This window comes from Carassius gibelio, chromosome A12 (assembly GCF_023724105.1).
Source record: "Carassius gibelio isolate Cgi1373 ecotype wild population from Czech Republic chromosome A12, carGib1.2-hapl.c, whole genome shotgun sequence".
NCBI classification, from domain to species: Eukaryota; Metazoa; Chordata; class Actinopteri; order Cypriniformes; family Cyprinidae; genus Carassius; species Carassius gibelio.
Window position 1 is genome coordinate 23,663,473 of NC_068382.1, and position 12,515 is coordinate 23,675,987.

Below are 12,515 nucleotides of genomic sequence, written 5' to 3' on the forward strand. Positions count from 1 at the left end.
TCTATAAATAAGGCTTTTACTTTTGCTGTTTCCTGGTCCACTGTCCACCCTGAAGACCCATCGACCGGGAACTTTAACATTACTGGAGTTCCTGAGGTTTGAGATGAAGCTGCCATTGATTGATCCAGGAATCACAAAGTAGTGTGTGGAGTTTATCGTGTCATAACCAGCCTGAAAGTGTGTAGAAAATTATTCATATAAACAGTATATATAGAGAATATTAACTTTTATACAGTAGTGAATAGTAAAATTTTGTTCTCATTACAAAAAACAAGTTTCTTTCACCTGCACTGGCTGTCCTGTCACAGCAATGTTACCATAATTCATCAGAATAAATGAAAAATTACCACCTGAAATTAAAACCACTTGAAACGATGTTTCCTGCAAAAATCAAAAGATAAACACTTTAAGCTTATCAATATATTGTTGTTTTCTTGGTTGCTGTCTTTATGGTCTACTGTATTTGACCAAGTATTCAGAAAATGAATCATGAATAAAGTAAAAACTGTTATAGTTAAGAAGAGCATCAATCTTACTGTGTTGATTAAGTTGAAGTAAGCAACTTTATTCCACGTTGCAACTAAGACCCAAGAAGCAGTGAAGTTCAGATTTGGGAACTGTGTGTTTATATCCTGAGTGGCACGTGTGAGAACATTTCCACTGGTGTACTGATGATAAGAAACTACACCTCTCGCACTGTTGTCAAGGTTTGTCCAAAGACCAGCAATTACATCCTGGCTTCCTCTAGCAGGGAATGAGTAGGGAACAAATTGTGATGAAGGTTGGTTGAATGTGAGGTGTCCATTATTATTAACCTGCAACATGAGAAATATTGTCCAAATCACTGATCACGGATGAGTTTATGAAGCATTTACCACTCACATTTAGACTCGGATGGAACTAAATTCTTACATAAATCTGCTGGTATGTGCGGCCAAAGAATGGAAATGGACTCAACAGTTGAATAACAGAGGAGCTTCCATCATCAGCAGCAGTATTGTTTGTGTCTCCAGCTGCTGAGCCGAATGGGTAGAATATTTCTGGAGCTACCAAAAGAATAAACAAAGGATATGTCTGAATCCCGCTGTCATAGTGGGAATATGATGACCTCTTGTGGTTCATTATGTGTGACAGTAAATATAACATCTTACTCTCCTCTGACCAACATAATCAATCTCATTTCCTCTTTTGGAAAGTCTTAAAAACGCTATCATGGTATCCCATTTCCCCCCAACCCCTTTTGCTATTGGAGCAAATAGGAATGCAAAAATCATATTTGTAGTAGTTTCCATTCCGCTTAAAAGTTTATCCAACTACGATGAGTTCCACTTCTGAAATCCCTGTAATTTAAAAAGGGTCTGCCATAATTTGGTGCTACAGAGAGGAGCATGTCAAAACCTGGCTAATTCACCATGGGTTGGTTTGAGATCTTCCTCTGGGTTTTTCTAATTTATGGATAAAATAAAGTCTGCTCTACAATGTACAATACACATCCATACTTTGAAAATGCGATTTTTGAAGCTGTTATGTTTATAAAAAAATGTAATAATAGTTTACGTTGTACAACGAAACATTCAAGTATTGTCAAGAGATTTTACAATTTTAAATTGTATATCTGTTTATCTAATTGTTTAACATTAGAGCACATTAGCATCAGGACTATAGCTGAGCTCAAAGCTACGAACTAGAAGCAAAACACCATCACAAACAAAATACTCATTTACATTTGCTGTATTACATCTTTTAAGCATTAACTATTATTATTCATTCAAATTAATTCCTTTAATGTAATCACCCACTGTTTCGATTTTCTTCAGCATTGGGAATGATCAATATCCCCATCAATACACGTGTTTTCTACTATGGTTGACAACAGGTTGAATCCAAGCAAATATGTTTGAGACAGAGCTGCACAGATCCTGATGAAAGTCCTACCTGGTCTGTCGTTCACAGGGAAGGCCCAGCGACCTGGAACATTTACGTTAGTTGTGTTCTTGAGGTTTGGGAGGTAGTTGCCATTCGATGAATAATGAATCCGATAGTAGTCAGTGGAGTCGATGGTGTCATATCCTGCCTGTAAAAACCAATCAAATGTTGTGTTTAAGTACAGAACCAGTATAGAATATCATTTCAATCCTTTAATATTTGTTTTACCTCCACTGATATGGATATCGCAACACAGTCACCATAATTCATCAAAATGAAGTAATAACCACCACCTGAAATCAAAATGACTTGAAAAGTGATAGCCTGAAAAAAAAAAAAAGAAAAAACACAAACACACACAACGTCATGATTCATCTGTTTATACAGTCTGAGACCATCTGTGAACGAAAAAGAAGAAAAACTTACCGGTGCTAAGTGAAGATTTAAAACAGTTATATTTGACGTTAAAACAAAGTCCCACGTTGCAACAAAGACCCAAGAAGCATTGAAGTTCATCTGAGGGTAATACTGGTTTATATCCTGAGTGGCACGAGTGAGAACACTTCCATTTGTGTACTCCTGATAGGAGTAAAGGCCTATACTAATGTCATCAAGGTCAGCCCAGAGCGGGGCAATGAAGTCTCTACTTCCAAACATGGGAAAGATGTTAGGTTGAGCTTCTGGTAAAGCTTGGTTGAATGTAAGGAGTCCGTTATAATTAACCTGAAATAAAATAAATCACTTCAGATACACAAGGTAAGCATGAACTGGCTTACCACAACATTTTCATTCATATTAGACTGGCAATAGATCCGGATCCTCACATATGTGTGGCTGTATGTGCGGCCAAAGAACTTAAATGGAGTGGAGAAGGCAACATATGCAGAGGTTTCAGACCCAGTTTCAAGAACTTGTGTGTCTCCTGCTGCTGAGCCGAATGGGTAGAATATCACCGGTGCTGACGAGAGAGAGAGAGAGAGAGAGAGAGAGAGAGAGAGCACAAAAAATACAAAATGTTAACAATTCACAAAGATTTATGACTTATGTTTGTCTACATCAAATGTGAATCTGCCTTTAATTAGTAGTGGGGTGTAACTGCAGATGTGACAGTAAAATATTTAATCACTATAAAAATCATCTCTAAGAGTACAATCTATCTTCCCATTCGTACTCTTTGTCTTTAAGTTCACTTGAGTGATTAAGAACATGGTACAGTAAGTCACCTTGGCTCTAATCGTCAGATGACAAACAAGCTTAATCCTATATCCATCTTACGGTCATTAAATATGGTAAATGTAAGCTCTAACGCACGCTTGATGTGCAAGAACAAATTACATCTGTTTTCGCTCATCAAGCACACATTTCAGTTTCAGTTATTATACCTTTCATCAGGGGAATTTCTGGCTTCAAGACTATGCCATGCAGATATCATCAGGTCTGTGATGTCTAAAGATCAACTTTTTGCAAGTTGCGATCTTATAATTGTGGTGATATTGATATGAATGTATATACTGTTAATTCAATGGTCATAGTTACCTGTCCATGCCGTTGCTGTTGTAATGCCTATTAAATAAAAATGAACATTCAATTATAAAACAGTTTCTAATGTACATAAAAAAACAAGTCAGTTTATTTATCGGTCGGGTGGGGGAGGGGAGGGGGTGATGCTGTTTCTGTAGCTAATTTTACATAATGATTACAAAATGTGTGTAATTTTTAATGGGTATAGGCTATTTTTTTCTTTCATTGCTTGAATAAGTTTTTTATTTTTTGCAAAGTCGTTAACTCATCCCTCACAGTCACACATAAGCTACAGCACAATAACATAAGACTGTCTTTAAATTATAATCAAGGAAAAATCATACATTTTCTGTTGTCCTCTTTTTAAAGAACTTCAAAAGTTCCGCTTGACCCATTTTTCATGAATAATTTCGATGACTTATGAGCAGCTTGTTACATTACAGAGTTCTGACTGGCCATATTGTTGTTGTTTTTTTTTTTTTTTTTTTTTTTTTGTGAATTATCATAAGTAGAGAATTTTTTCATTTCATTTTGCATTATAAATTTCACATAATACGCATTATTAATTTCTTTTTTGTCCATTTTTTTCAACCACCACCCCAAAAATGTGACCCGATTGTTAAAGAGTAATAAATATGATTAAACTCAGAAACACACATTTTTATATTTATGTTGTCTTTGCCACATTAAGTTCAATCAAGGTCAAAGCCTTACTGAGTGACAGGACTGATATGAACACCAGCAGATGTTGTGATACTGGAGACAATCTCATGATGACGACGTCAGAGATAAAACCAGAATGTAGGAGTCCTTCTCCTGTAATCAGACAGCGTTAACGTATAATGCATTATTAAATATAAAGTAAATACAATAAACTAATGAATGGCTCTCAATGAAAGCTTTAATAGAAATCAGATAATTCATTCACAGCCGTACGAAAACAGCTAATATAAAATATAAAATTATTATTCAATTATCAGCAGATCTTTATTTCAAATAGGTGTTTACCTTAAAATGAATTACAGTATACAAATTGTGTACATTCATATGTTAAACTACTCGGTGTAGGCTACTATTGTAAATATGCACCTTAATTACTGACTCGAGGATCTGGTGGATACTGTGATAATACTCTTTGTAACAAATGTTTTTATTTCTTTATTTTTTTAAGAAATTAATACTTTTATTCAGGAAGGACAGATTTAATTGACTAAAATAAAATATAAAACCTAGAATAAAGCTTATGTAGCTTAACAGAAAAAGATCTGACTTACCTCAGACAGCTTCTAACAGACTCTTGTGCCTGCTGTGGGTTAGCAGGAACTTGTCATTGGTTTTAAATGTGTCCCAGACCTGCGTTTAAGAGGAAACATCTGCTGGAATGGGGAAAAAAGAAGTTACACAGAACATTTACACCGTATGATTACAGCATGATATGCCAAGAGCCAAACATTTTTATCATCAGTAACAATAAATCTATGATTTCTATGATTTCATTGCACGATTTTTGGTTCAATCAGACTGAATTCATTCTGATTGATGAATCTGACTGAAATGTATACATGAATGCCAAATAAAGTAATCTAGTTGATGTGTGCGTATATATATTTTTTGACATGCACACAATGCACAAATATAGAGTTTCTCACTGTTTGTACACAATATGCACTCTCCTACACAGTGTCTTTATTTGTTTTTAAAAGCAGAATTAATATTTATCCAGCTATGCCTGCTGCTAAGATTTATCATGCAAACAAAGCCCCTCCCCGTGCCCAAAACAAGTTTCCTGTGGACGATTATCCAAAAACAGGTTTTCCTGCTCTACTTCACAGTTGCCAAGTGAAAGGAGAATTTTATAATGACAGGACACTTGAGCCTTAGTTCCACCCGTCAACTACATTATTTCTGCGTCATTGCATGTACTGTACTTTGTCCTTTCAGTTTTGTGGTTCAATCCAATAGTGTGTTTACATGCACTCTCAATTGTATTAGAAGAGGAATAAACCACCCCCTTCAATCTGATCGAAATTTCATTCTCATCGAGCTCAATCAGATCGATTAAGGTTTTTAAATGAAAGCTTTTCATTCCGATCGAGCCTTCAGTCTGATTACAAACTGATTATTTGGTTGCATGTAAACGTAGCCACAACATAGATTTGCATGAGGAAAAGAGAAATTTACAGAGACTGAATTACTGAACTGAATTTAAGGATTGGATCAGTCTGATCAGATCTGTGAACAGAATCAATGATTCACTGAAAAGTTCTCACTCAAAAAAAACAAAAACAAAAAAACAAACAAACAAAACAACAACAATTTGTTCACAAATGACTTGACCACATTGATGATATCATGATAATATCATGTAAGATTTTTAGTCAATCACAATATACATTTTCATTTATTCACCACACAAAATTATCCAAAGGATCAATTTTATGGAGTTTTGTGTCCTTTTTTTAAAGCTTAAATCTTTTAAAATGAAACCATCTTAGTGAACACTGGTGATGTGTAATCTTTAATCACTGGGATATTTGCTGTAAGACACTTAACAAATAAACCGGTTGTTGCATTGCTGCCTTCTGTTAAACTGCTTATAGTTGAACTCATTTCATGACGGATGAACTTGACAATTATTGAATTTAACTAAATCAACACTAAACTGAGCTGAACAATCACACTACAGTCTTATTAGAGTTTATATAAAGCACAAGTTTCCATCACTGTTTCTGGTTTTCTCATGTTTATAACTGAAATAAGAAATAAAGGTGATTTGACATATAGTCAAACAATATTATTTTTTATTAAGTTACAAATTTAGATTCCCATTTTAAAAATGCTTAAGTGATTTTACAGACAGAAATAAGGAAGAATCATGCAATAAGATGTAATATGACATTGATGCATTTGGCAGACACTTTTAATCACATAAACTGCATTCAAACTATAGGCTACAATAAGACAAGTATTTGTATGCTTATAAGATATAGTTCTAATTTAGGTGAATGAGAAAAAACAGTTTTACTTACAATAAAGTCTACGCTTCTGCAGTTGTCAGTTGATATTTGATCGATATGTAAAGAAAAAGGAGGTTCAGTGAAGAATACCAATGCACCTCTTCTAAGATAATTTTATGTGGTTTTGCGTCCTTTTTAATCCTTTAAATGAAACCACCTTGATGAAAACTGAAACTATTACATCATCAGTCGTTAGGGACATTTGTTGAAAGATGCTAATCAAACTGGTTTTACTTCTTTTCCTGAAAGAAGATGAAATTACAGCTTTGTCTTTTGCAGTTTTCTTAACTTCAGGTCGATGCTGTTTGGCAGACCGTACTTGACCAGCTCCTGCTTGATCTGAAACACAGATGGACAAACAGAACTAACTTTCCCCATGTGATCTATTTGAACCGTATTCTGTTTAAATATTCATAGTAAGTGTGACGTACTTGCTGTAAAACTATTTCAGTGCTGCCATTCTGTGTCAAGTCCATAAATGAGGAAAGTCTAATACGTAATCCAATGACACGGTCTAGAAGGAAACACACAGGAACACCTAAAATGTTTGTCTGTGTTTTTTTCACACTAACCATACAAACACTGTAAAGGATGATAGGAAATTTATCATGACATTATCTATAAATAAGGCTTTTACTTTTGCTGTTTCCTGGTCCACTGTCCACCCTGAAGACCCATCGACCGGGAACTTTAACATTACTGGAGTTCCTGAGGTTTGAGATGAAGCTGCCATTGATTGATCCAGGAATCACAAAGTAGTGTGTGGAGTTTATCGTGTCATAACCAGCCTGAAAGTGTGAAAAAACATTATTCATATAAACAGTATGAGAGAATATTAACTTTTATACAGTAGTGAATAGTAAAATTTTGTTCTCATTACAAAAAACAAGTTTCTTTCACCTGCACTGGATGTGCTGTTACAGCAATGTTACCATAATTCATCAGAATAAATGAAAAATTACCACCTGAAATTAAAACCACTTGAAACGATGTTTCCTGCAAAAATCAAAAGATAAACACTTTAAGCTTATCAATATATTGTTGTTTTCTTGGTTGCTGTCTTTATGGTCTACTGTATTTGACCAAGTATTCAGAAAATGAATCATGAATAAAGTAAAAACTGTTATAGTTAAGAAGAGCATCAATCTTACTGTGTTGATTAAGTTGAAGTAAGCAACTTTATTCCACGTTGCAACTAAGACCCAAGAAGCAGTGAAGTTCAGATTTGGGAACTGTGTGTTTATATCCTGAGTGGCACGTGTGAGAACATTTCCACTGGTGTACTGATGATAAGAAACTACACCTCTCGCACTGTTGTCAAGGTTTGTCCAAAGACCAGCAATTACATCCTGGCTTCCTCTAGCAGGGAATGAGTAGGGAACAAATTGTGATGAAGGTTGGTTGAATGTGAGGTGTCCATTATTATTAACCTGCAACATGAGAAATATTGTCCAAATCACTGATCACGGATGAGTTTATGAAGCATTTACCACTCACATTTAGACTCGGATGGAACTAAATTCTTACATAAATCTGCTGGTATGTGCGGCCAAAGAATGGAAATGGACTCAACAGTTGAATAACAGAGGAGCTTCCATCATCAGCAGCAGTATTGTTTGTGTCTCCAGCTGCTGAGCCGAATGGGTAGAATATTTCTGGAGCTACCAAAAGAATAAACAAAGGATATGTCTGAATCTCGCTGTCATAGTGGAACCATGATGACCTCTTGTGGTGCATTGTGTGTGACAGTAAATATAATCTTACTCTCCTCTGACCAACATAATCAATCTCATTTCCTCTTTTGGAAAGTCTTAAAAACGCTATCATGGTATCCCATTTCCCCCCAACCCCTTTTGCTATTGGAGCAAATAGGAATGCAAAAACTTCTGAAATCCCTGTAATTTAAAAAGGGTCTGCCATAATTTGGTGCTACAGAGAGGAGCATGTCAAAACCTGGCTAATTCACCATGGGTTGGTTTGAGATCTTCCTCTGGGTTTTTCTAATTTATGGATAAAATAAAGTCTGCTCTACAATGTACAATACACATCCATACTTTGAAAATGCAATTTTTGAAGCTGTTATGTTTATAAAAAAATGTAATAATAGTTTACGTTGTACAACAAAACATTCAAGTATTGTCAAGAGATTTTACAATTTTAAATTGTATATCTGTTTATCTAATTGTTTAACATTAGAGCACATTAGCATCAGGACTATAGCTGAGCTCAAAGCTACGAACTAGAAGCAAAACACCAGCACAAACAAAATACTCATTTACATTTGCTGTATTACATCTTTTAAGCACTAACTATTATTATTCATTCAAATTAATTCCTTTAATGTAATCACCCACTGTTTCGATTTTCTTCAGCATTGGGAATGATCAATATCCCCATCAATACACGTGTTTTCTACTATGGTTGACAACAGGTTGAATCCAAGCAAATATGTTTGAGACAGAGCTGCACAGATCCTGATGAAAGTCCTACCTGGTCTGTCGTTCACAGGGAAGGCCCAGCGACCTGGAACATTTACGTTAGTTGTGTTCTTGAGGTTTGGGAGGTAGTTGCCATTCGATGAATAATGAATCCGATAGTAGTCAGTGGAGTCGATGGTGTCATATCCTGCCTGTAAAAACCAATCAAATGTTGTGTTTAAGTACAGAACCAGTATAGAATATCATTTCAATCCTTTAATATTTGTTTTACCTCCACTGATATGGATATCGCAACACAGTCACCATAATTCATCAAAATGAAGTAATAACCACCACCTGAAATCAAAATGACTTGAAAAGTGATAGCCTGAAAAAAAAAGAAAAAACACAAACATACACAACGTCATGATTCATCTGTCTATACAGTCTGAGACCATCTGTGAACGAAAAAGAAGAAAAACTTACCGGTGCTAAGTGAAGATTTAAAACAGTTATATTTGACGTTAAAACAAAGTCCCACGTTGCAACAAAGACCCAAGAAGCATTGAAGTTCATCTGAGGGTAATACTGGTTTATATCCTGAGTGGCACGAGTGAGAACACTTCCATTTGTGTACTCCTGATAGGAGTAAAGGCCTATACTAATGTCATCAAGGTCAGCCCAGAGCGGGGCAATGAAGTCTCTACTTCCAAACATGGGAAAGATGTTAGGTTGAGCTTCTGGTAAAGCTTGGTTGAATGTAAGGAGTCCGTTATTATTAACCTGAAATAAAATAAATCACTTCAGATACACAAGGAAAGCATGAACTGGCTTACCACAACATTTTCATTCATATTAGACTGGCAATAGATCCGGATCCTCACATATGTGTGGCTGTATGTGCGGCCAAAGAACTTAAATGGAGTGGAGAAGGCAACATATGCAGAGGTTTCAGACCCAGTTTCAAGAACTTGTGTGTCTCCTGCTGCTGAGCCGAATGGGTAGAATATCACCGGTGCTGACGAGAGAGAGAGAGAGAGAGAGAGAGAGCACAAAAAATACAAAATGTTAACAATTCACAAAGATTTATGACTTATGTTTGTCTACATCAAATGTGAATCTGCCTTTAATTAGTAGTGGGGTGTAACTGCAGATGTGACAGTAAAATATTTAATCACTATAAAAATCATCTCTAAGAGTACAATCTATCTTCCCATTCGTACTCTTTGTCTTTAAGTTCACTTGAGTGATTAAGAACATGGTACAGTAAGTCACCTTGGCTCTAATCGTCAGATGACAAACAAGCTTAATCCTATATCCATCTTACGCTCATTAAATATGGTAAATGTAAGCTCTAACGCACGCTTGATGTGCAAGAACAAATTACATCTGTTTTCGCTCATCAAGCACACATTTCAGTTTCAGTTATTATACCTTTCATCAGGGGAATTTCTGGCTTCAAGACTATGCCATGCAGATATCATCAGGTCTGTGATGTCTAAAGATCAACTTTTTGCAAGTTGCGATCTTATAATTGTGGTGATATTGATATGAATGTATATACTGTTAATTCAATGGTCATAGTTACCTGTCCATGCCGTTGCTGTTGTAATGCCTATTAAATAAAAATGAACATTCAATTATAAAACAGTTTCTAATGTACATAAAAAAACAAGTCAGTTTATTTATCGGTCGGGTGGGGGAGGGGAGGGGGTGATGCTGTTTCTGTAGCTAATTTTACATAACGATTACAAAATGTGTGTAATTTTTAATGGGTATAGGCTATTTTTTTCTTTCATTGCTTGAATAATTTTTTTATTTTTTGCAAAGTCGTTAACTCATCCCTCACAGACACACATAAGCTACGGCACAATAACATAAGACTGTCTTTAAATTATAATCAAGGAAAAATCATACATTTTCTGTTGTCCTCTTTTTAAAGAACTTCAAAAGTTCCGCTTGACCCATTTTTCATGAATAATTTCGATGACTTATGAGCAGCTTGTTACATTACAGAGTTCTGACTGGCCATATTGTTGTTGTTGTTGTTTTTTGTGAATTATCATAAGTAGAGAATTTTTTTCATTTCATTTTGCATTATAAGTTTCACATAATACGCATTATTAATTTCTTTTTTGTCCATTTTTTCAACCACCACCCCAAAAATGTGACCCGATTGTTAAAGAGTAAGAAATATGATCAAACTCAGAAACACACATTTTTATATTTATGTTGTCTTTGCCACATTAAGATCAATCAAGGTCAAAGCCTTACTGAGTGACAGGACTGATATGAACACCAGCAGATGTTGTGATACTGGAGACAATCTCATGATGACGACGTCAGAGATAAAACCAGAATGTAGGAGTCCTTCTCCTGTAATCAGACAGCGTTAAAGTATAATGCATTATTAAATATAAAGTAAATAAAATAAACCAATGAATGGCTCTCAATGAAAGCTTTAATAGAAATCAGATAATTCATTCACAGCCGTACGAAAACAGCTAATATAAAATATAAAATTATTATTCAATTATCAGCAGATCTTTATTTCAAATAGGTGTTTACCTTAAAATGAATTACAGTATACAAATTGTGTACATTCATATGTTAAACTACTCGGTGTAGGCTACTATTGTAAATATGCACCTTAATTACTGACTCGAGGATCTGGTGGATACTGTGATAATACTCTTTGTAACAAATGTTTTTATTTCTTTATTTTTTTAAGAAATTAATACTTTTATTCAGGAAGGACAGATTTAATTGACTAAAATAAAATATAAAACCTAGAATAAAGCTTATGTAGCTTAACAGAAAAAGATCTGACTTACCTCAGACAGCTTCTAACAGACTCTTGTGCCTGCTGTGGGTTAGCAGGAACTTGTCATTGGTTTTAAATGTGTCCCAGACCTGCGTTTAAGAGGAAACATCCGCTGGAATGGGGAAAAAAGAAGTTACACAGAACATTTACACCGTATGATTACAGCATGATATGCCAAGAGCCAAACATTTTTTTGTTGTTGTTGTTGACAGGTAAACTATACTACAACAAATCAAGTCAGTGCAAGTCAGTGTGACTGTCTTAGCTGTTTTAAGATTGAAACTTAAAACAAAACAAAAAAAACTGTCAAACTGCCATAAACTCAGTTACAGGAATAGTTTGTTTCTTCATAAAAAAAAAAAAAAAAAAAAAACAGATTTGGGGGAGAAAAGTAGCATTACATCCAACCTGGTCACATAAAAAAAAAAAAAAAAAAAAAAAAAAAAAAAAAACACTGGTTCAATTTGTGAACCCTGGAACAATTTTATTATGTAGAAATAGCAAGTAAACACCACTCAGTCAATCGGTTAACATCTTGTGAAGTGAAAAGCTGCATCCATCATGAAGGTGTCTTTAACCTCAAACTGTTGCTTCCGGATAAAATATGAGTCCCCCCTCCATAATATTGCTCATTACTCAAGTTACCGAACTGAATAATGAATAACAGAATGATGGAGCTGTATTCATAGGAATAAACTGAGAACAGCAGATGAAAAAACCAAGCATGTAAAGAATGAGGATACAACAGAAACAAACATTAAGTGAATGTACTGTATGTTCTTCCCCGAATGATTATCAAACATTAAATCA

At 35.0% G+C, this 12,515-nt stretch overlaps 1 protein-coding gene across 1 annotated transcript in view; it reads right to left on the minus strand.

Moving 5' to 3' along the window:
• LOC128025528 (uncharacterized) overlaps positions 1 to 11,761 on the minus strand; it is a 35,869-nt gene extending 24,108 nt beyond the window's left edge. Inside the window, exons 1-8 of the mRNA XM_052611973.1 lie at positions 11,716 to 11,761; positions 11,156 to 11,257; positions 10,470 to 10,496; positions 9,766 to 9,899; positions 9,368 to 9,664; positions 9,174 to 9,269; positions 8,955 to 9,093; positions 7,992 to 8,125 (exon numbers count right to left, since the gene is read on the minus strand). Coding sequence (XP_052467933.1) covers positions 7,992 to 8,125; positions 8,955 to 9,093; positions 9,174 to 9,269; positions 9,368 to 9,664; positions 9,766 to 9,899; positions 10,470 to 10,496; positions 11,156 to 11,213 — 885 coding nt within the window. The 5' untranslated portion in view covers positions 11,214 to 11,257; positions 11,716 to 11,761. The remainder of the gene's footprint in view (positions 1 to 7,991; positions 8,126 to 8,954; positions 9,094 to 9,173; positions 9,270 to 9,367; positions 9,665 to 9,765; positions 9,900 to 10,469; positions 10,497 to 11,155; positions 11,258 to 11,715) is intronic.
• Positions 11,762 to 12,515: the final 754 nt, after the last annotated feature.